General features: G+C 37.6%; 1 protein-coding gene across 5 annotated transcripts in view; it reads left to right on the forward strand.

Annotated features, from left to right (window-relative positions):
- MARCHF5 (membrane associated ring-CH-type finger 5) overlaps positions 1 to 23,815 on the forward strand; it is a 35,029-nt gene extending 11,214 nt beyond the window's left edge. For 3 of the 5 annotated variants that reach the window (XM_054832382.1, XM_054832383.1, XM_054832386.1), the window contains 5 exons: positions 8,350 to 8,552; positions 16,205 to 16,335; positions 19,523 to 19,706; positions 20,128 to 20,294; positions 21,513 to 23,815. In XM_054832382.1, coding sequence (XP_054688357.1) covers positions 8,350 to 8,552; positions 16,205 to 16,335; positions 19,523 to 19,706; positions 20,128 to 20,294; positions 21,513 to 21,629 — 802 coding nt within the window. In that variant the 3' untranslated portion in view covers positions 21,630 to 23,815. Of the gene's footprint in view, positions 1 to 8,349; positions 8,553 to 13,516; positions 13,665 to 16,204; positions 16,336 to 19,522; positions 19,707 to 20,127; positions 20,295 to 21,512 lie in introns of those variants that run through there. The other 2 variants (XM_054832384.1, XM_054832387.1) reach the window with 2 other exon arrangements.
- Positions 23,816 to 24,799: the final 984 nt, after the last annotated feature.

Consider the following 24,799-nt stretch of genomic DNA (forward strand, 5'->3'; position numbering starts at 1 on the left):
ATTTAGTGTTAATAAGTTGGAGAGCCAAATGAGTCATTTTCTGTGTACTGTACTGGATTAAGTGTTTTGTTGTTTGTGGTTTTTTCCATCAACATTTTGTATGAACTGGTTTAATTAAAGTGTCACTGTCTAACTGGAGAGGGTGTTGACTGAGCTACTGAAAACAATGATGCAAGTGCTCTTTTTTTCTTAAAAAGAGTAGGATTCAGGTCATGATGACTGCGATCAAAGGTATAGTTGAAGATACTTTTCCCAGGAGACCTGAAATGATTGAAGTTAGATATAGTTACTTGTTTGTTATACTTTTATTGTCTGGCAAGTAAATCCAATGTATCAGAAACTATGGAGACAGTCAAACACCAAAGTTCAGTACATGGTGAAATGTGTAATGTCCCTAGGGAGTTAGGACTGCTTGTAGGAATTTAATAGTAGATTGCAGATGAATTACAGCAAGAATGGCTTTTAAAACTACTTTGAGATCTGAACCTGCCTTCCTTTGCTAAATCTGGCAGTGTTGCGAGAACTAAGACAATTTTTTTTATCCTCAAATAATAATCTATTCTCCTTTAAATAATCTTATTTGTATATGAATCAGTTCAGCTTGTCAGTAGTTGGGTGTCTTACCTTCCTAGTAGGTCATGTTATCTGTTAGAGAAGGCTCTGTGTGGTCGTCTTGCCATCTAGAGTTCTCACAGTATCTTGAACATGCTAGCAGCTTTTCTTTCTTCAGCCAGGGTGAATATTAGTATATGAATTCTAGCTGATCAAGCCTCTTCCTACTTCAGTTATACCTTGACATTATGCTGCTCTGCAACTGGACACTGAGAGAACCTAAGACTTAGAGGAATTTCTTCTGGTTTTCATTTTCCTTATCAGGAGGAGCTTTCAGACATACTGCTTTACAATTTTGAGATTATTACAGGCAATTAATACATAATTAAGATGTTTAACATTCAAGGAACTAACTTTAGCCTCTAAACATAATTTGCTAGTTGCTTTCTATCTCTGTTACTTTCTATGTTTGTGATTATTGTGTCAAACAATACTTAAGAAAATGTTTTCCCTATATAATATGCTATCTGCATTATAAAAAAAAATTAAGCATTTAAGACATTAACTTAATGCTATTGGAATTTTTCAGTGTTTTCTATGTATGTATATACTTGACTACTTGTTCAGCTTTTCAAATCATGTTGTTCAAGGCATGTTTCAGTTTTGAAAGTAAATTGTTTCGTATGTTCTTTGGGGGTTGTTTTGGGTTTCTTTGGTTTTCCTTTTTCCACTTGGTTTTAGTTACACTTTTATTTTTCTTCCTAACCATGATGGTAGGAATCAGTGTTACTACCTCCTAGCAGGCACTTAGCTTAAATTGTTAGAGTTGTATGCCAGGCTGCTAATATATAATAATAACAGTTTAATTAGTAAAATGTGTAATGTTTTAGTAATAAGGTGCTTATTGTATGAGTAATAGTTTTACCTGATTTGTCCTTTACCCATCTTCAGGAGGGCCCTGTTTTCCCTCCCTCCCTTAAGAAATAAAGCAACTGTTTGTATTGGCAAAGTTCTGTGTATATTTAGAGGCTCACAGCAAGGCCACTGATTCTTGGTGACTTCTCAGATTTTCCTTTTGAAAAAGTGAGAATATGATAATATTAAACAAAGCCTTTAAGAGAACTGAATTTTGAAGTCTTTGCAAAAGGCATATGCCTGAATAACTGGTTGCAAAAGTTTAATTTGTCCTTAATGAAAGGTATATTTTTTTATGGATAGTCTAGGTTCTCTTTGACAAACTAGAGGCTAAAGCCCAATGAGATAGAATAAGAAATCCTCCACAGATTTAGCTTAGTAGAAGCAAAGGCCATAAAAGCCTTGTAAAGCACGATTCAAGCACAATAGGTGGTGGCTGGCAGTCAAAGGTTTAATTTTATCCACAAGGTAGAAAGATGCCAGCAGGATTCTGTGAACTGTCCTTTACTCATATCTCTGCCTTTATATAGTGCAGTTAACTCAAGTGCAAAATAGTTCTCCCTAATTGGAGCTATAATTGAGAATTTATATATAAGTTTAAGTTGAACTTTGGGTGATCACTAGATCTTTCTGGTACACTTTCTAGTTAATTACTCTGTTTTCTTTTAATATGTTTGATCAACTGCTTATTGGGTTTTAGTCATCCATGTGTTTTTATTAAAAGCCTTTTAAAATCTAATTTAAACAATGCCATCCTGGGGTTAGAGGAAGTCAGAACCTATATATGGATGCCACTTGAGTGGCCATACGTTCACATCAACATAAGCTTGATATTCTTTATTTAACCTTTCCCTGCTGTTTTTGATGAAAGCAGTACTTTTGTAGTAAAGGCTAGTTACTATTGTTTCTAGATTATCATCAGCTTCTCCATAACTCAGCATTGCACCCTATCCTTGATGACTAGGCAGAGCAGAATTGGGTATTTGGTCAGATAACTTTCAGGAACTTCCTTTCAAGATTTTAGACTTTGTTTCAAGGTGATAGCGTGTTTTCCAGTTGAACGATCCAGGCTGGCATATGGCTGCTATGCCATGCTGCCTTAAAAAGGATCTGCAGGAGTCATGATTGAGCATCTAAGACTACTATTTTTGCACTGGTATCTCTGTTCCTCACTCTGTGCGTGTGTGTGATTTAATCCCCCCCCCCCCCCCCCCTTAGGACAGTGTAAGGATTTTTTTGAGTTTGTTAGACAGAGCTTGGTTTGAAGGTAAAAGTATTTTTCTGCTCTGTGTGATGGCCAGGAAGATACTGGGGAAAGAGTGGTGCTCCACCTATAATTCTGTTGCAGTCTTCCTCTGTTAACAAACTTCCACCATGGTGGTAGATAGGTCTGTAGGCATTCTGCTGTTGAAGTCTTCAGGGTGCTTTAGGATTTGCAGCTGAGTTCATCTCTTCCACCACTTAATCTCCTCCATGGAGCATGACATAAGCTAGTATTTCTTGGGTTAAGTGGTATTCCCCTCCCTGTATCCTTTAGCAGGGATATGTAGGCTAGGCTTGCATTCAGTTGTGACTAGGTAGTGGCCCTCTAGCACAAGAATCTTATTCCTGCTCATTCCTTCAAACTCAGGAGAAGGAAGTGTTTAGCAGTAGCATTTGTAGTGTGTTGTTTCTCTTTCTTTTTGAGAGAACGGTTTGCTGTGTTCCCCTACTAAAATTCTAGCCAGCTCCAAAGCAGCCTACCTGTGGTGTATGCTGCTAGGTAACTCCCTTGATTTTTCTGACATCCTAGCCTTCCCACTTAAACATGATCTTACAGTATTTAGAGTGTAGTTGGCAGTTTTAGTGGAAGTTTATCACTATTCTTCATCAAAGATACTTTATCTGTCAGTATAGATGATGCATAAAAAATTGTTACAGAAACTCATGAAAAAGTGCCTCTTCCAAACTGCAGATTTATGGCTCATCCTTTGGAACAGTGCCTTTTTATGGCCAGTTATTGGAGTGCTCTCAGCCATTTCTTCCAAGATACGTTTTTACCCCTCAGTGCATCAGCTTTCTGTGCTATCATTGCTATCAGTGGTGTTTCAGCCTTTTCACTTTTTTCTTTCTGGATGTGAAATTCAATTGCAATAAGCCATTCAGTCACTTACTGCTTAGCAGAACAAGGATGGTTTATTCTGATAGCAAGATATCAGCAAATTCCTGCTGTTTTAAGGGAAAGTGGTGTGCTTTATGATGTAGGAGAAATGCAGAAAAGTTCTCTTAATGAGATTACATCCTTCATAAAAAGTAAGGGTAATGAGAGGAAAAATGCTTTTTAGCTCATGGCTCCAGAGCATGTCATGCATATTCGAATTTGCATTTCCCACAGTAAGAGTTAGGTCCTGCTAAATGTCTTGCAAGAATTTTCTTTCTCAGAAGTTTTCTGCTTTTGCTTGCCATTCATTCATGTGTGCCACTGAATGTCGGGGCAGGGGAATTCCAAGACTTTTTTGCATTTTCTCTTGCAGTACTGAATATTTGAAACCAGTCTATAAAGCAGCTATGCTGTCCTAGTCTCACAAGTCATCTTCTGTTAAGTGTTGTGGACAGAAGGATATCTGCTGTGGACAGAAGGATATCTGCTGTGGACAGAAGGATATCTGCTGTGGACAGAAGGATATCTGCTGGGCTTATGGGGCATTAAAGATTTCTGCAAACTTTTTACTAGTGTATATATCATTAACACATTGCTTTTAAATTACTTTTTTGTATTGCTTACACAGTTGTGCCTGCCTCTAGGTATGTCTGTTGGTATTGTAGATTCTTACTGGTGTGTTGGTGCTGTAACTCCAACCAGGTACAGGAGAGAGTGGCTTTCTTACTGATTAGAAACTCATGGTTTGGAAAAACCTGTTTTTAGGCAGGCCTTGGCTTTCTAGATTAGTCACACAACATTTGGAGTGTAGGATCTCTAGCCTTTAATGCAACTTTATCTTCATCCATTGTGCTCTTAACATATGCAATGTCCTTAAAAGAGTTTGTCTTTGGTAGAGAAAAAACCAGATGCAATAAATGAGTTATTCTCAGAGTCAGAATAGAATTTTTGAGACCAGAGAGCTTTAGGTGCTGGGGAGCTGCATCTAAAAGACATTTGTAACCCTATATTCAAAGCTGAAATAATGATATTGGCCAGGTTTTTGTGTATGTTTTATTTTGATTTTTTTTTTAAGCCAAGGAAGTGTGGAAAAATACATTAGTGTTATTGATTTGGCTCTGTAGAAAGTCATCAAGGAAAAAGGTTTGAGTTTCTATCAGAAATAATGCTTTGTTCTACCTTGTCAGCCTTTTCTATTTCAGGTTATCTGAGTAGCAACCTGATTCAGTAGTAAGAATCAAGGTCATATTTTATTCAGTACAAGAAAATGGAAAATCTGGCAAGAGCCAAGATACTTGTTTTGAAATGGTTTTATTTAGCCCTTTCTGCTACAGCTGCTGTCAATGGAAAGAGATAAAGCTGATGACAGAATACAAGGAATTTACTGTTCATTATTCATGACTTGCTAAACGTTTAAGTCTGTAAAGGATTTAGTTATTCTTTTCATGGGTCTTTCAGGTTTTCAGGTATGGTTTCCTGGCAAGAAACTGGATGAAGCAATTCATGAAGACGCATATTTTTCTTGACTTATGAACCTTAACAGAAAATTTGAACAAAATTAGTCTACAGAGTATTCATGGACAAATTCACCAGTTAAAATTGCAGTTTAGCAAGATTATGTTCATGCGTAAATCTGTCATTATTTGAATAAACTTTCTTTTAATAAACTGGTTTGGTGGCATCTGACCTTACTGACACCCACAAACATAACTAGCTCTATTGTGAAGCCTTTAACTTAAGTTTTTATTTTTAAACTACAGATTTAGAGCAGTTGTAGACCTAAATAGGATGTGGAATGAATGAGTGAAAGTTTACCTTTAATGCAGCAAAAAAACTTCAAAGAGGAACAATTATCAGCAGCATTGTATTGTGTTTTCTTAAAGTAAATTTGGGGTATCTTGGTGTAAATGGAAAATTAAATAAACATTGCAAGAACTTAAGTTCCTTAAGAACTCCTTGATACCAAGTGCAATGAATCAAAATGTCTGCCATGCTTTGTAATACTTTCAAATCTTTGTGGTGGTCTCAGCACTCTTTCATCTAGATTCTTACTAACTTGTGGCTTGGTTCTTTCCTCCTCCTGCTTATGAAGGTTAATGTGTCCTTTCGTTTAGGACTGCTATAGGTGCATGTAGGGACCGTGAAGGTGAAAAGAGGGATGGTATTACAGGAGTGCATAACATGATGATTCTGATTTAAACAGATGTTGTGGGGAAGGACAGCAAGAAGCAAAGTCAAACTTTGCCTTTATCTTCCCATTAAGGCAAATGGAAGAAACTGCAGTTCTGATTCAAGATGTCAGTTGTCTTGACTGAAAGCTGATGCAGTTCTGGTTTTTGAGCACCGCTGCTAAAAAATTTACATCTGTACCTACTATAATATGTTCTGTACTTACAACTGGACATGCGGACATGACAGTTATGTTTGGTTTACCTATTGTGAAATATTAAATTGCTTTTCCTGCAGTCTTCCCTGGAATCTGCATCTCAAATTGTGTTCTCTTTCACAACTATGCCAGCAATAAGTTGCTACAGGCTACCTTCTGTTCTTACATACTTGCAACTTAATTTTGGTATACTTCCACCACTATAAATCAGAAAAAGATTCAGTGCTTTAAAAGAATCTTTTGCAAATATTTTGTAGGCACAGTTATTCCTATTAAAAAAAAAAATTTCTGTAGAAAAACATTTTCTGTTTACAAATAGAATACTATCCAAAATAGTGAGGTCTTAAAAGGAAGCTGTTAGGCAAGAATATTTTTCATTACTTGAAGTTTGAGTCTGACAAAATTCAAGTTTCCCTTTGTAGATGCCCACACCTTTTTTCCTCACAGAGGAGTTAAAAACAAAACAAAACCAGAACCTTCAACCTGTTCACAAGGGACATCGTAGGGAGAAGATAGCGACCTTTTAAAGGAATTACTGTATTTTTGTTGCTGTGAAAGTGGCTTTCATAAGAGATTTGCCCTTGCTGTGCATATCATTCCCTTCTAAATTTTGTCTAACAAGCTTTATTACAAGCATTGTTTCTGGGGTTTTGGGGGGGGGGGGTGGGTTGTGAGTTTTCACATTTTGGGGTTTTTTCTTCAAAAGGGTGCAGAGGAAAGACCTTTAGTATGTATATGTTCAAGTATAAATTTGTCAAGTAAGTTTTCTGACTACTATTTAGCACTGATTTCCCTAAGACAGAATATGACAGTCTGGCAAAATGACTAGAGTTGGAGGGGACTTCTAAACTGTATTTTTTCTTCCCTGGTGCTAACAAAAGTTAGAGATGGGATGCAGAGAGGGCAGACTGAAACAAAAAATAGGGGGAGAGGGAATAAAGGTCAGGAGTAGTTGAGAAGCTGAAACAAGGAAAAAATGAGACTGAAGAGTTCAAAGGGGTAGGAAGAAGGTTTATGACTGACAACAAATGCTAGTGGATGGAGAGCAAAAGCGTCGTGAACCACTGTAACATCCCCACGTAGAAACTATAATTGCAGTTCTTGAATCTTAACGTTATTTTGTTTAGCAGTGGCAGAGCATTTCTGAGCTTCTTGCTATCTCAATTACTCTCTGTTAGTGGTTACGCATAAGAAGCCTTTTACAGTTTCATCTTAATGATGTTACTCAGATCGCTAAAAGAACAAAACCAGCATCAAAATAGTGCTGCAAAACTTCAGTTAGAGCATAATGTCTAATTAGATTGTTATCTTGATAGTTAAATTATACGGATGCTGTTGTCGCACACTTTTATAAAGGTTTAACTATGATTGCAGTGGCTTATGTAAAATATTTATTTAAAAAAAAAAGTATCAAACAGGATTATATTTGTAGTAAGATCCTTATTTTGTTAGATTCTGGTTTACTATCTAAGCTTCAAGATCTTCAATATGGGAATTAGCAAATTATTTCACAGTAAAAACTAAATTCTTGAGTCAACATATCCGATATTTTCCTAGTTGAGATCCAAATTTTACCTTCTCTTGCAAGTTGTAAGGTGTCCAAGGGTCTGGCCTAATCATCAGATCAGATATCTGGGAATTACTAGGATGTGTGCTCTCTTCAGGTCAGGTCATACAGCCTGTCAGTCTTGTTTTCTCCTTATAGAATTAATCTGTTTGAATTTTATACATCCAGATAATTCTTCAGCGTGGAAATTTCCTCCTCTAGTGGTACGATAGTATTTTTGAAGTACTTTGTGACTTAATTTATATTATGCAAAATCAATTTATCTGAATGAAGTACTTTCTCTTTTCAAAGAGAGGGAATGAATTGAATGTAATTATTTATTTTGTTTTGGGATACATTCTATCATTTATGGTGTTTTGTCATTTAAGTGGATTGGAGTTAGTTTCCCAAGTAACAGGCTACCGTATTGATCTTATTTTTAATTTTAAAAGCTTACTAAAATATCTGCTGTAGAAGGAAATAATACATTTAAAAATATATGGATTTTTCATATGTTGAATTATTCAGAGGTTTAACTACAGTCTCAATGCTTTTTCATTTATAAATTATCTAAAAGTTAAATTAGTAATTCAGAATATATTAAAAGCAGTTGGTTAGCTGTCTGTAATATTATGTTAATATAAGAACAAGATGGTGGTACAAAATACATTTTTGATGATTAAGAATGAAGCAACAAGCATCATCTTCTCTAGGTGCACATTTTTCTGAAACTACATGCTTTTGCATCTGAAAGTTTGAGCACGTAAAAGTAGCAAAAAATATCTTCTTTTCTCCTTCCTGTAATTACAGAAGCTGCTGGGTTTGTTTTGCTACTGATGAGGATGATCGGACAGCAGAGTGGGTGAGACCTTGCAGGTGCAGGGGCTCTACGAAATGGGTTCATCAGACTTGTCTACAGCGCTGGGTGGATGAAAAGCAAAGAGGAAACAGTACTGCTAGAGTTGCTTGTCCTCAGTGCAATGCAGAATATTTAATAGTATTTCCAAAGCTAGGTAAGAAACGTATCATTTAAATTTTAAACATAATATAATGGATTGTTTCTTTATATTGTTCCTACCTTTTTTCCTTTTTTGTGCTCAGAGCATCAGTTCTGTTGAAAACTTGTCTATTCCCTTTTCCAGACAGAAAGAAATAACTTTGTTCTGCTTGTGTCCTATTTGATGGCTTCGTTTAATACCTTCCGAAAATTTTGGATGTGTTCCACTTAGATATATTGATAAGTCTTTAACGAGATTGACCTATAATTAATTCATAGTTAATGTGATTTATTTTTTTTCTTGTTAAGCAGAGGGTGACTTCTTTCAGCAACTGCCACATATTAGCACATAAACACATCCTTTTTTTTTTTCTCAGCTTGCAGAGAAACTGTTATCAAAGGAAATTCAGAGAAAAGAACCTTGCTGAGCAGCCTGTTGCATAATCTGAAAAATATATTTTTACTTTGTTTGGGAGGTATTCCTGAGTCAATATTGCCCTGTATTCCAGAGACAGCATATCTGTGGCTGCTGGGCACTGCTCTAGCTCTAGGTCTGTTTGTCAAGGTGAAAGAAAAAGTTGGAGACGATCTTCCAGAGTCTACTTATTTGAGTAGCCGAGTAGGACACTTCACAATATGTTGCATATATTTAAATTAGCAGTGGTTGCTGTTATTCTTAAGTAGGGCAAGAAAATGAGATGTTGCCATGGAAACTTAAACTGTTTAAAACTGCTTGTTAAAGAAATGCTGATAGAGCGTGTGAGTACAGGCATTTAGAGGATTTTAAAGAAGTTTTTTTTAAAGTATTTCTGTAGTGAAACAGCTGAAAATAAGTTGCACTGTCAGTTCTTTGGGACAGGACCCCATTTCTGTTAGTATAAGGGCTGACAAAATTAAGGTGTGAGGGGAAGCACACCTTAAGGCTGAGCGCAAGCAATGCAGGAAGTTCCTGGAATGTGTCGATGATAACTTTCTCCTCCAAGTGATAGAGGAGCCCACGAGGAGAGGTGCCATGCTGGACTTTATTCTCACCAACAAGGAGGGCCTGGTAGGGGACGTGAAGCTCAAGGGTAGCCTTGGCTGCAGTGACCATGAAATGGTGGAATTCAGGATCCTCAGGGCAGTGAGGAGAGCACTCAGCAAGCTCACTACCCTGGACTTCAGCAGAGCAGACTTTGGCTTCTTCAGGGATCTGCTTGGTAGAATACCATGGGACAAAGCCCTGGAAGGAAGAGGGGCCCAAGACAACTGGCTAATATTCAAGCATCACCTCCTCCAAGCTTAGGAGCAATGCATCCCAACAAAGAGGAAGTCAAGCAAATCCACCAAGAGGCCCCCATGGATGAACAAGGAGCTCCTGGGCAAAGTCAAACAAAAAAAGGAAGCCTGCAAAGAGTGGAAGCAAGGGCAGGTAGCCTGGGAAGAATACAGAGAAACTGTCCAAGCAGCCAGGGAGCAGGTTAGGAAAGCCACAGCCCTGACAGAAATTAGTCTGGCCAGGGATGTCAAGGACAACAAGAAAAGCTTCTATAGGTATGTCAGTGATAAGAGGAGGATGAGGGAAAATGTGGGTCCCCTCCGGAATGAAATGGGTGACCTGGTTACCCAGGATATGGAGAAGGCTGAGGTACTCAACAACAACTTCTTTGCCTCAGTCTTCACTGGCAAATCCTTGAGCCACACTGCCCAGGTCACAGAAGGCAGGGACTGGGAGAATGCAGAACCGCCCACTGTAGGAGATCAGGTTCGAGAATATCTAAGGAACCTGAAGGTGCACAAGTCCATGGGACCTGATGAGTTGCATCCGTGGGTCTTGAGGGAACTGGTGGATGAAGTGGCCAGGCCACTCGCCATCATATTTGAGAAGTCCTGGCAGTCTGGCGAAGTTCCCGCCGACTGGAAGAGGGGGAACGTAACCCCCATTTTTAAGAAGGGTAAAAAGGAAGACCCAGGGAACTACAGGCCGGTCAGTCTCACCTCTGTGCCTGGCAAGATCATGGAGCAGACCCTCCTGGAGACTATGCTCAGGCACATGGATAATAAGGAGGTGATTGGTGACAGCCAACATGGCTTCACTAGGGGCAGATCGTGCCTGACAAACTTGGTGGCCTTCTATGATGGGGTGACAGCGTCGGTGGATAAGGGAAGGGCAGCTGACGTCATCTACCTGGACTTGTGCAAGGCATTTGACACTGTCCCGCACGACATCCTTGTCTCTAAATTGGAGAGACATGGATTCAATGGATGGACCATGCGGTGGATAAGGAATTGGCTGGATGGTTGCCCTCAAAGAGTTGTGGTCGACGGCTCAATGTCCAAGTGGACAACGGTGACGAGTGGTGTTCCTCAGGGGTCGGTACTGGGACCGGCACTGTTCAACATCTTTGTCGGCGACATGGACAGTGGGATCAAGTGCACCCGCAGCAAGTTTGCCGACGACACCAAGCTGTGTGGTGTGGTCGACACGCCGGAGGGAAGGGATGCCATCCAGAGGGACCCTGACAGGCTGGAGAGGTGGGCCCGTGCGAACCACGTGAAGTTCAACAAGGCCAAGTGCAAGGTCCTGCATGTGGGTCGGCGCAATCCTGAGCACGACTATAGGCTGGGCGAGGAATGGATTGAAAGCACCCCCGAGGAGAAGGACTTGGGGGTATTGATTGATGAGAAGCTCAACATGAGCCAGCAGCATGCGCTTGCAGCCCAGAAAGCCAACCGTGTCCTGGGCTGCATCCCCAGCAGCGTGACCAGCAGGTCGAGGGAGGTGATCCTGCCCCTCTACTCTGCTCTTGTGAGACCCCACCTGGAGTACTGTGTCCAGCTCTGGGGGCCCCAGTACAGGAGAGACATGGAGCTGTTGGAGCGAGTCCAGAGGAGGGCCACAAAGCTGACTGGAGGGATGGAGCACCTCTCCTATGAGGACAGGCTGAGAGAGTTGGGGTTGTTCAGCCTGGAGAAAAGGCAGCTCTGGGGAGATCTAATTGCGGCTTACCAGTTTCTGAAGGGGGCCTACAGGAAGGATGGTGAGGGACTGTTTATCAGGGAGTGTAGTGACAGGACAAGGGGTAATGGGTTTAAGCTGAAGGAGGGTCGATTTAGACTAGACGTTAGCAAGAGATTCTTTACTGTTAGCGTGGTGAGGCACTGGAACAGGTTGCCCAGAGAGATTCTGGATGCCCCATGCCTGGAAGTGTTTAAAACCAGGTTGGATGGGGCTTTGGGCAATGTGGTCTAGTGGAGGGTGTCCCTGCCCATGGCAGGGGGGTTGGAACTAGATGATCTTTGAGGTCCCTTCCAACCTAAACCATTCTATGATTCTATGAATTTTGAGTGATGACATTTATTTCCATGATAGAACACTGAGTAATGTAAAAGAAAATATGGACTAGTCTGTTGTTGATATTCAAGAAAACATAAAACAGCATGAAACTTACTATCAAGTAATTCGTTATCAGCCACAATTCAGCTTTGCTATAAGGATAAGGTAGAGAGGAATCTTAATCTCCATCGTAAAGAAGGCATCAAATGATAACATTTAGTATTGCCTTTGGGGAAAAAAAAAGGGTTTGCTGTCTGGTCACTTACAATGTACCAGAAAACTTGAAGCTGTTTAAAATTCTTATTTGTATCTTGAATGATGAAATTGTAATGTGAGCTGCATTTACATTTTGTTTTGGTAATAGGAAAAAGGGAAAGCAACTATAGTTTGGAGAGGATACATGCACATAAACAACAGTAATTCTCATTTGTTTTTGCAATTTGTGGCATACTTTATCTGAAAGCTAAGATTCCTAAATGCTAACATTCCTAGCTTCTGAAGCTGGTCTAAATTCTTGCATAAGACTGTTCAGCTCTTCCATGCATCTCTTTTGATGTATTTTCCCTCACAATACCATCTTTTTCCATTTTGAAAGATGAGAAGGGAATAATAATTCAGGCTCGTATAAAAGTACATGAGAAATTTATAGCAGTGCAGGGAAATGAATTTGGGTCTCTCAAACATAAATCATGAGCTTGAAGTGCCTTAAACAAGTGAGACAATTTTGCCCTTTTGTAGCTCTTTCTAGTAACCCAAAACTATTGTATCGCAACTCAACTATAAAAGAGTCAAGGTCACACCAGGCTGAGTTAGGACAGTAAGATGTTTTCAAGCAGTCTTGCCAGTAGCCTCGTCCCTGCTGCAGCAGGTGTCTTTTGAAGACGTTACTAGTCATACCATTCAAGAAACTAAAATTAGTTGAGCAGGGAAGAAGTAACAACTAAAGTTTCCCTAAGGTATCATAGTTCAGAAACTTATTTACATTAAGACTTCTCGAATGTACTGCTGGAAATATTTCTCTAAAAACAAATTTCTGTGAAAGGGCACTCCCTGACAAAACTTCTTTTATTTCTGATTATAGTTATGGAATAATATCAACTTGAGGAGACATCAATTAATATCCTTATAAGTAACAGTGGGTGTCTTTTTATGTATTTACCAATTCCAAACAACCCCCCTAGTGATATATCTTCTTAAAATTGTAATTCCATTTCCAATTTGATAGTGCGTAGTTTTAGAGATTGGTAGTAACTATGTTCTTACTAGCCATTTTCCACTCTTCCGAGAACTCTTTTATTAAATAGGAAAATATTATTGTCACTTTGAAACTAACCGAAGTATCTTCCAGATAATTATTTCAGTTTAATAGATAAGAAAGGAGAGTTTGGCAGAAAAAGCTCTGTTAAAGCAAAATTTCTACAAAATGGAAATACAGAATACAAAAATATTTTTCTTCTTTATTGTGTATGTTAGTGATATTTAATTTCCTGCTTCTTCCTTAATACTATCTCAAACAGTTACATTTGTCCTCTTTTCTCACTACTTTCCTTACTCAAGGGCTAATTAAAAAAAGTTATTGGAACAATGTTTTTCTAGTCTTTTTTCAAGATTCTATACCGCATTCTGTAGCTTGCTTCTTTTAATGATTAGCATCAGTAGGTGCAATTTGTTACTATGTTTAGTGTTAGACTTCTGCTGTTGCCATGTCCTCTTGTCAAATGCAGAAGGCAGGCTTCAGTGCTTTGTGTTGCCCTTTAGGAGTCACCAAATATGATGCATTTTTTGAGTCTCTTGTCTTCGCCTTCTTCAAATGTAAGTTTTCAAAGTGGTACAACTAAACTTTTTCAGTGACTGTGGAAAACAGTCAAGATGTGTAAATTACTGTGCATATATTCTTGCAGTTATGACCTTGTTGCTACTTTGAACACACTGATAAACATTCCAGCACTTTCTTAGAAAGTCTGTCCTGAAAAGTTAAACAGTACTGTTAATACTGCTTGCTCCAGTTCTTTTGAGTGTTCCTTCTTCAGAAACTCTTTAATTTTAGTACCTAATCAATAATAGGATGATGCTTAACTTGAGAATAAATCAGCTCTATAGTTACACTTTTGTCAGCTACTTTACATTGGTTGGGGTATTTGAAGCAGGGTGCTGGTGAGGTGTTTACTGTCTTACAAGCCACAAAGGAAGATGGTTCCTGCCCTTAAAACTAGAGCTTATTACTAAAACAAAGAATGCATGCTGTACTAGAAGATGTATGCAAAGGTAACCAATTTAAAGCATGTGAGTAGTAGTTTAAGAACTTGAAGCTCCAGCAGAGCTAGAACAGAGTACATTAAGCAATATTCTGCCCAAGTTGCTTAGGGTTGCCCACTAACTAGTCTGATACGTAACTTTGCAATATTTATAATTATTTCTGTCAAGACTGCATATAAGCTAAATGTGTTTAAATTGCAGCTTTTCAGTATGGTATTTGCACACATACCTGTGTATGGGGCGGGGGAGGGGGAGTTGCCATCTTTCTACAAGGTGTCTGGATGTACAAACAGTATGTAAAATCCTACCCTATTCTTTTAAAAGAAGGGGGGGAACCCCACCACAAAACAGATGTATTTGGGAGTGCTTTACAAGAATACCAATGAACGAGTTCAATTAGATGTTCCTATTGCTTGTTTTCATTGATTGACTTGAGCAGAGTAAAGCTGGTTGTTTTGAAAGCATTCACACTATAGCAGTTTTCTTGAAAGAGAAGAACCAACTAAGTCATGAAACAGGAGTCACAATTTTGTCAGTGTGGCTGGCAGAAATAAATTTTCTGCAAACTTTTTTGATGTGAATTTCAAATCTTGATTGTATGTTTAAATGCACAACTTGAATTCATTTGGTGTAAATATGATAGTTCAGAGACAGTCTTTTTGGGAACAGGGTCCTAAGTTACCACAACCCTAAATAACTAAGGATATAAAATTGTTATGTACTAGGAGCTAAGAATTGAAGTGCAAGTGATTTTTGTGTATTTTGAGAATGCCAAATACAATACCTTTACCTTTAGAAAAGTAAAAAAAAAAATCCTTGGCACCTAATCTCAATTCAAGGTCAGAACAAGTCTTGATTATTGGAGGTCAAGAGGAAAATGGCATACAACTCAGGACAGGTGTACAAAACAGAGCATGCTAACTAGCCTGGCAATTGAAATTCATCTAGTAGAAGCCCTGTCCATCTAGTATATCAGGACTTCAGTAAGTCATTTAACACCATTGCTCAAGATACCACTCCTTCCCTACCCCTAATCACACACACACATCCCAAATGAGTTAAAAGATTAGGAAGTAGTAAAAGAATCCTAGGCCAGAGTGGGTAAACTGTGATGAGAGACATGGAGGATTGGTTACTTGAAGAATGTCTGTAGGCTGGTTTTGAGAATAAATTTGATATTTTTGCCTGATTTTGGTTAGAAAAAGTAGGAGGGAGCTAACAAGAACTATTCATGCAGATGAGCTGGAGGAGGACATTCTACAACAAATGTAGAATTTGACAAATACAAAAGTAATGTGGAATCTGACCATGGTAATAACATTTTTCACTTCCATACGTACATTTCAGACTTCAACTTCTGGCTTTTGCTTTGCTGGTGCTCTTGCAGACTCTCAAAAAAAAAGGTGCAAGCATGCCCTCATCAAAGCTGGTCAGGGTAATGTCTTGCTCTGCGTAAGTCTGGAAAGTGCAGTTCTCCATAGAGCAGTGAAACTCTATTCATGCATTGTTGTCAAAGGCACTAAATAACCTGTATAGGAGGGTTTTTTCCTGCAACATTTGAGAGATCCTCTAAAAATATTGAATGCAGCCTCTTCCAGTGGAAGGAATCTTTCATATTGACTGCTACTTTTTAGTGTAGAGCAAGATAGTTTAGTGACAGAATTCTCAGATGAAGCTGTCAGATAAGCACACAAAATACATTACAACTAATTAGTATTTCTTCCTTTTGAAAACTAAAATATCTAAGAAAAAAGCCACTAAGCCTAAAGTGGTTTCTGCAACAGAACAATTCTGATTCAACACAAAGGAAGCTAGTCAACTTTAGTGGGTAAATTAGTCAGTGCTCTAACCAGTATATTAATCTTTCAGAAAGATGTTGGGGTGAATGAAATGGTAGGTAGAAATAAAAGCTACTAAGCTAAACTTGTAACTTCAATTATATGTTCTTATTTAAACAGCATGTGTGGGGTGTCAGACTTGTATTTTGCCAAGTTCGTTCTTTCTGATCAGTGATAGATGCTGAGAGCTTTCTTCAGTATGCTTATATATGTACACATATATATATGTCTTGAAACCTTACTTTTCCTTTATCATAGGTCCAGTTGTTTACGTTTTGGATCTTGCAGATCGACTGATCTCAAAGGCATGCCCATTTGCTGCAGCTGGAATAATGGTGGGCTCTATATACTGGACAGCTGTTACATACGGAGCTGTGACGGTGATGCAGGTACACATGTATTCCCTCTTTTTACCATCTTTGAAAGCAAGTCTTCTAAAGAAAAAGTCAATTAAGACTCCTCTTTCCCTGGCTTAAAATGTACTTTAGCTGCCGTCAGCATTTCCGGTGTAGTTAACAAGTGAATTCAAGATGAGTGGATAGAAAGCTTTTCACTTTTAATAAAGCCAAGTATGCCTGTTGAAACCTAGTTCAGTCTGCAAGTAACAAAAATCCCTACTACTGCAGCTGGCTGCCCTTTGTATGGCAGGCTGGTCAACCCACTTCTATTCTTACAAAAAAGGTGCTATTACTACCTAACTACTACTACTATGTAGTCTGATTCTTCAGAGAAGACATGAGACTAATCTCTTTCTACCTGTAGAAAAATTTTGCTGGTAGCATTCAAAGGGTTGAGTTGTGGTGAATTTTTTCAGTCCTACCACTTTTTTCATTGTATAAAGGAAAATGCTTGCTCTGAGTGATGCAATTCATTCCTAAACAACAAATGCAAAACACTGCAAATTAATAGTATAGTCTTTTAATAACTTCAGACTGTATGATTACTTGAAAGGGAAAAATATTTTTCCTACTTCTATTCTTGTGAACTTGCTATTTAAATATAAAAATAATGTTCGTTGTAGACTATTAATTATGCAAAGACTTGTTCAACTACAAGAAAAGAGTTTTCATAAATTGTACAACTAGGAGGACCTTTGTTACCATTTTAGTTGTGGATGTATCAAGCCCGTAACCTGTGATTTACCTGAAAGCATAAAAGTATTTCTGATGCTAATTCAGTTGTAGACAGAATTAACAAATTTGTATACTAATAAGTATTCCTCTACATAGTTCCAATTTTGTATACACAGCCTAGTCCTTATCCATTTAAGTCATATGGCACTACTTTTTCTTGAATTGTGTGATAGTGCCCTGCAGTTCTACAGATCACTCCATGTCAGGATTGTGTGCTATTTTGGTTCTGTTTGTATGTGATCTCATAGCAGAAATGTATGTGACAGCCACTTGAAGTGGAGCCCAAATAACTTGATGCAGTCTCCCTGGTACCAGTGTGGCCAGGGTCAAGCAGCTGCCTAGGTGATGTATAATGACTTTCAATGCCTCCTCCATTCCAGTGGATGAGTCTCTGTATTACAGAATGGTATGCTTAGGAATTTACTCATCTGATAATATGTTCTTCTTGTGGCCCTTACAGGAACACTGCAACCATCTGTAATACTACAACTATGTGAAATGTACCAGTCTTTTTCTCCTTGCTCACTGCTACACTGAGCCTTTTTCTGTAGGAACTTACATGATCTTTTTAGCTTCTCTAGAAGTACATAACCAAATGGAAAGATAATTGGTCCTTTCTGTAGTTGTTTTGCTCTTGAAATGAAGATCAGTCTAAACATTAGTTTAGACAGCTGGTCAAATCCCAGGTATGAAGACTTAGGTATTTTCCTCTGATTTAATGTTTTTTTGATCATACTGATGGCACACTGAGTAAAAGAATAATTTATTTTTGCTTATAATAGAGGAGATTAAACTGGGAGTGGAGGGAAACTGTTCCACCCCTTTTGCCACCCCAAACTTGCTAGGTTTAGTACAACTTGTTTCCTGATGCATTTCAGACTCCTTTCCTTCAGTGGAAGGGCCACAGAGAAGCACAAAAGCTATTTTTAAAGGTTAAGCCTCAGGTGAAGAAAAATAAACACAGAATTGACATTGTGACTCCAGTGGTAGCTAAGTCAGTAACGAATCAGATGGGGTTACTGAAAACACAGAGAAATAGTAATCTAAAGCAGAAAAGACAAGATACTGAGGATTTTTTTGATGGACAAGGACTATAAGGAGAAAAAGGATAGTGTCAGACATCACAATTTAGGCAGAAGATAATGAAGAACCTGGAAGACAAATGCTGAATATTTTTAGAAGTAATAATCTTCTGGCAGCAACAATATTGTTTGCCTGGTTTTTTTGTTGTATACAACATGACTTTCTGTTAGAAGAGTAAAATGGAATGATTTTTTTCAAAGCAAGGCTAAAAAATTATGGTTTGAAGGTACTGTGGTATGTTACCCTAGTTTCTTCCCTGTGTCCCACCTATTCCAGAAGTACTGCTTCTTTAAAATTTTGCTATTTTTGCATGTTCTTACCACCTAATTTTAAGTTTTGTGCAAGTGAAGACCTGAGAGCTTTTTGCATTTGTGGGGAAAACAATGAAAACACATCAGAAAATCCAGTGGCTGACAAATATAGTAATGAGTATTTTAGTGTTTTTAGTCTTCCTGGATTCTTATGGAAAAAGTCATGAAAGAGACCATTCTTTCTAGAAGCACCTCAAGGCCTTTGTTAGCATTTAGTAATTCTTAAACTGAGACAGCTCTAGGGGATATCTACCACTTTAAGTTCTTTTTTGTCCTCAGCCCTATTAGAGTTACTTATTTAAATTAAAAAGTATGTACTTTTTAGGAAAACATAACACACTGTTCTGTTACAGTTTTACTACATATGTTTTAGAAACTGCAAAGTCTGATTACTTTTTTATGTGTCAGTAAAAGGTTATTACGCATCAGTAATGACTGTCCTTCAAAATTGTAGCGCTAACCACATTTAAAAATAAGGTACAGATGAAGATATGCGGCTATTTCCACTACAGTTGAAAATAATGTAATTCTTCGTGCACTGTCTAGAGAAGCAATACTTTTTGATACTCTCATCTCTGTTGCGTATGGTATTCCTAAATAACAGATTTTTTATTAAAACATCCTGAGATACTTGCTATCAATTTATTCTTTAAAGAGTAGTATCTAATCAATTTCTGAGTGTAGAATTAATAATTCTAAAATTGTAAATTTTTCTATGCGTTTTGGAAAGGATGCTATTTGGATATTTCAGATGTTTAAGCTTTTACTCATACAGAAGCACGTGAAACTTTTCTTGAGATAGTAAGCAACTGTGTTACAGTGTTCTGCAAAATTAATGACACACAAACTAGGATTGGTAGCTCATCTGCATTACACTTGATAAGCAACCAAGGATGCAAAGGGAAAATGGAATATTATGTAAATCAGCATTGTTTTTCTTCCCTTTAACTTAAAATGCATGGGCAGCCCCAAACAAACTAGACTTTTTAAAAGTGTTATTCTTTGTTCAGTTGTGGTCTTTGTTTGTCAACTGTATGCATATTTACCAGGTTGTGGGTCACAAAGAAGGTCTTGATGTCATGGAGAGAGCTGATCCTTTATTTCTTTTGATTGGACTTCCCACTATCCCAGTCATGCTAATATTGGGCAAGATGATTCGTTGGGAAGACTACGTGCTCAGACTGTGGCGCAAATACTCTAATAAGCTACAAATTTTGAACAGCATATTTCCAGGTAATGTGATTAAATTTAAAAGGAAATATCAAGCTTGAATTTGTGCCTTTAAGTGATGGGGAAAGGCGAGTAGTTTTTGCCATTCTTAAGGTGCTAACACCTTCCCTCTGTTTTACATTGTCTATTTAGATTGTTTGTATAGCACATAGTGAGAAAGGTGGGGCAAGAGGAGCAGGAGCGTGGTTTCAATTAAGGCCTTAGTAACAAAACAAGCTACTGAAAATCATGGGTCTTATTTGAAAGTAAAAATGAATACAGTCATTTAATGGAAGCAATATTCACTGAGAAAGAGGGATAGTTCTCAAAGCAGTTGGGCTATAGATTTGTAACAGAATTGGGAGGTGGGCACTAATGTGCTTTCTGTGTTCTGTTTGAGGTAGTGGCTATGTAATCTTTTCCTCCCTTACTCTCACCCCTTTAGGCATTGGATGTCCAGTTCCTCGTATTCCAGCAGAGGCCAACCCTCTGGCAGATCATGTCTCTGCTACACGTATTCTGTGTGGAGCTCTAGTTTTCCCTACTATTGCCACAATAGTTGGCAAGCTGATGTTCAGCAGTGTTAACTCAAACTTACAAAGGACAATCTTGGTAAGATTCAGTATTGTTTGTTTCATAAAAAATTATAATATGGGAATATGAAGTGTTGTGTTGGGGGGAGGAGAGGAAAAGTAAAAAGGAACATAAATTGATCTAGAACTTAAGAGCAGCATTTGATTGAGGGAAGGTTGTTTTTTTTAAGGTTGCCTATCTTGGCAGTGGACAAGCATTGTGTGTGTGAGAGACTTTGTCCTTATGACTGAAACTAATCTCAATTCTAGACAGGGCTGAAACATATCTGGTACTAGGCAGATCTTAGCAGTAATTAAGGGTGATAATGAAGATGAGGAACCAGCATCTTCTAAGAATAATCTCTGCAGGGGAAGACTGGGCTTTATACTACCAACCTTTTCATATTAGCTTCTGTTTACTAATTCTTTGAGAGAATCTCTTTGTTCCTTATTTTAATAAGGAGAGAAAAATAAACTCTCCATAGAAGTTGAATGGAGGGGGAAAGGCCGAGGAGAGGAGAAAATATCTTCCTTTGTGAATAACCTCTCTGGCTTGCAGCCTTTCAAGGGGAAGCACACCAAGTTTCATAAGGTGGTGTCCTGGTCATCTGACTGTCACTTCAGCCCCTGTTTTCAATTCCATGTTTGTGCACCCCTCTCTTCCATATGGAAGAAACAGCGATATTATAACTGTTCATGCAGACTAAAGGCTTCTTAGCGTCTCTTCTTATTTTGAAGACTTGAGATAAGCATATTGTAAAACTTTCTGGGAAAAAAAAGGTTTTACAAAAAACAGATTTCATTTCACTCCACATTTGCTTTTGGCAAGTGGCCTTTTTCACAGTCTGAATATGGAATGGTCATTAGTGTTATTCCCTGTGCCACGTATAGTATAATATTCAGAGAAGGGAGGAAAGCAGATACATATCTGCATTTTACTTTGTTCTTTAAATAGGATGTATTTGGATTTTTTTTAGAATGTTTGTCAGACTTCCAAGCAAATAAAAGCTTTCAAAAGGTTTTATAGATCCAGTATGTAATCCCTTTAAGTAAAATTAACCTCTGTAATAGTGCGTTGTGACAGAAAACTTTGAGCTACTCGCTGCGAATTGTCCTAATTAGCTAAACTTCAAAAGAAAATGCTATATGATTGGAAAATAAATCTTCTTTGACCAGAATTTTTTTTAAAAAAAAAAAAGCTATTTGCAATGATATGACACTGAACTGTGCAGGTTTTCAAAATATCTTTTTATTTCAGGGTGGAATTGCTTTTGTTGCTATAAAAGGAGCTTTTAAGGTTTACTTCAAACAGCAGCAATATTTGCGCCAAGCTCACCGCAAAATTTTAAATTATCCTGAGCAAGAAGGAGCATAAGGCTGTGATCTCCAGATGTCGTACAGTCTCACCTAACAGGTTTCCATGTTATATTGGTTCCATCATTATTGCACAGTAGTGGAGAATTGTGATAAGTTGCTGCTCCTTTTTTTCTTTTTCTTTAAATATAATAAAGCACTGTCTTGTGGCAGGGTAAATCCTTTCAGCAACCACTGAACCTGAGAATGTGACTTGGCTTTCATTATTTTTGGGTATTTCTGTTGGGCAACAGGCTTCTGAATTATTTTCTTTGAGCCAATATGCTGAATGGAAAAAAAGCATCAACTACAGAACAAGAACATTTTAAATTGTGTACTTGATGTAGGCTATATCCAAATGCCTTTTCTTTATGTCTTTTCATACCCACGCTATCATCCAGTTCAGCATTTCACACAATGAAGGGAACTTTTTTTAGAAAGGAAATGTGAGTCATTACCAAGGAGAAGTAATTGTGGGACATCAGTCAATAAAGATTTCTGTAGTTTTTGCTGGTATCAAACGGGGAGTGTAAAATACTCAAATGACTGGTCAGAGGAAGCAGAAGATAGATCACTCTCTACAGGACTCGTGTGTCAGCTTTAGCCACCTAAGTACTAGGTGTTGGAATTAGCAAGGCTTCCAGGTGACTGTTGTATTACTGAGAATATTTACTGTCCTGTTGTATCTCCTGCAGTGCCTAGTGTTGTTTTCTCATGCCTCTTTTACTGTTTTGTAACCAGTGCTGGATAGCATTTTTTTCCTCCAGGGTATAAGAAGTAAATTTCAATTGCTTATTTTGTAGTTAAGTACTAGAGCACTTGTTTAGTTTTCATGTTCCTTTTGATTATGTAAATGTCCGTACAAGTACAAAGAGCAGTACATGTGTGAGAAAACAACACTGGACACTAAAGCTACATTTAAACTGACAGACTAAGGCATCCTTCTGAACTTCCAGACCTGGGTGTGTGACTCGGCTCTGTACCAGGGCTAGATTCTCTTCTGCCCACACCAGCTCCGGTGGAAGGGTTGACTGGAAGGGGGTGACACTACACTTGGGCTACCTGATCTGAGCCTGGTGCAGGCTGGACACTGTTAAGGCAACTTGGATCCATTCTGTAAAGAACTAAAGGATAAATCATAAATGTGTAATAAACTAAGTTTATTTCCACGCTAAGCTTTACTGTTACAATATGTTCCAAGTAGCCAGCTGAGGGAGACTTTAGCACTTCAGTTATTTGATGTATTTATAAACTTAATTTCAACAGAAATTAACTGGTTTGTGAAGTTATATTTTGACAAACATAATATGGCCATTTAATATTCATACCAGACCTAACCTAGATTTAGTACTTGAGGTTTTTTCTTAACAACAATTTATTTGTTTTTCTCAAAGTTTTGGTTTGGTTTGTTTTTTTTTTTCCTTGTTCATATTAGTATGTCAAATGCATGGAGAAAGGTTTAAAAAAATCTTTTAGTAGGAAGTATTCATAAGTAAATGTTTCTTTTCATCAGAAATGAAGTAAATGCAGAATGAACTTCATATTTGACTGCAATAATGTATGTTAGAGAAATTAAAAATATGGTACCTTTTCTATAGTATGTTTATCTTAATTACTGAGATGTAATATTTTAGAACTGTACAAAAGTGTATATAATGGCCAACTAGTATTCAAAAACTATACAGGTATTGAAAATTATACATTCAATCAATATCAAATACTTTTGAGGTTCTTGCTGTAACTGAAGAATTACTATAATCTTGTAAGTCTGCTGATTATATTTGTCTTAGTGGGCTCACTTTTATATAAAACTATTTAGAGTAGCAACTTCTGACAGTTGCTGCTTTCTGTAAGATAGTCTTGAAACAATATAATACATATTTCTTACAGAATTCCTCATTTCAAGAAAACAGCTTTTCAGTGGTCTTCACTGTATATATTTCCAACCAATTTATTACTGTTTTTTAAAGTCTTATGAAGAACTGAATGATGCAAATTAGTGGATTTGAAACTTGTTTCATGGGAAAGCTTGTTGTCTTCTCTGGAAGTTAAAGCTATTGTAAAAATACGATTATAAAAATACCGTATAGATTATAAAATTATTTCACCTGAGTGGCAGAAGGTCATTACTCTGTTGTAAATCTTGTTTTTAAGTATTGCAAATTATAGTTATGTTGAATTAGGTTGAATAAATATTTTTTACACTCACTAGTGTATTTTGTCAGTTGAACAAAAGACTTCTGAATGAAAACTGTCTTGTTATAATGCATATTGAAGGATTTATATAATCAATTCTAAGTCGATAGCCTAAAGAAATATCTTGGGGATGAAGGAAGAATTACTATAACACTTTAAACTTAAATTTACTTTTTTTTTTCTTCTTCCCTCCCTAGTGATCAATAAATGATGTAGGGGAATGCATGTCTCAAACATTTAAAGCAAAAGAATTGTATCAACATGAACGACTTCTGGTAATACAGAACCGGGGTTGGGAGTTACTACATCTCTCTGGGTTGGCTGATGTGCAGCATTTATTTGGGGAATACACTTATCCATGTTCATTGAGAAGGATAATACTGGCTGTAGGAAGGATTTTTTCACTACTGGCTAATTTATGTCGTGTTACTTTCAGAACAAGGAATAGGAAATGATATCTAGCATTTCTCATTGTACTTTCTTATCTATAACTTGGTTTCTCTTAGCTTTCCATGACATCAATATAAAGGACACGAATTATCTGAGCTGTGATTATGTGACTACATAGGAGATGCTTCTCCCCTTCTCTCTCCCCTCTTACCTTTAACTCTTAAATTTAGAGGGAGCCCTACTATTCACTATTTTTTTTTGCTGGAATGGTGGTTCTTTCCTTTGTTCTCTTTCCCTTGCAAAAGCTTTTCTTTGTAACAATTTGCTTGAGTTGCCTGGTTTGAAGTATATTAATTCTCTCCTCATGTGGAGTTGTTTCTCAAAGGTTAGCTGTCTCCCGTGGTTATCAGAGAAGGATCCAACCATCCAGCTATTTAAGGCCTCTCCAGCATTTAAAGTATTTCTGTGCTTGTAAGAAAAGACATGCTTAGGTATTGTGACTTCAGTCACAATAATCTATTTTAATTGAGGACACAATTTTTACTAGAGTATCAGCTGCATAATGTTTATCATGGCAGCTGTGAAGATTCCCCTTTTTCTAAAAGC

The sequence above is a fragment of the Grus americana genome, chromosome 7, assembly GCF_028858705.1.
Source record: "Grus americana isolate bGruAme1 chromosome 7, bGruAme1.mat, whole genome shotgun sequence".
Taxonomy (NCBI): Eukaryota; Metazoa; Chordata; class Aves; order Gruiformes; family Gruidae; genus Grus; species Grus americana.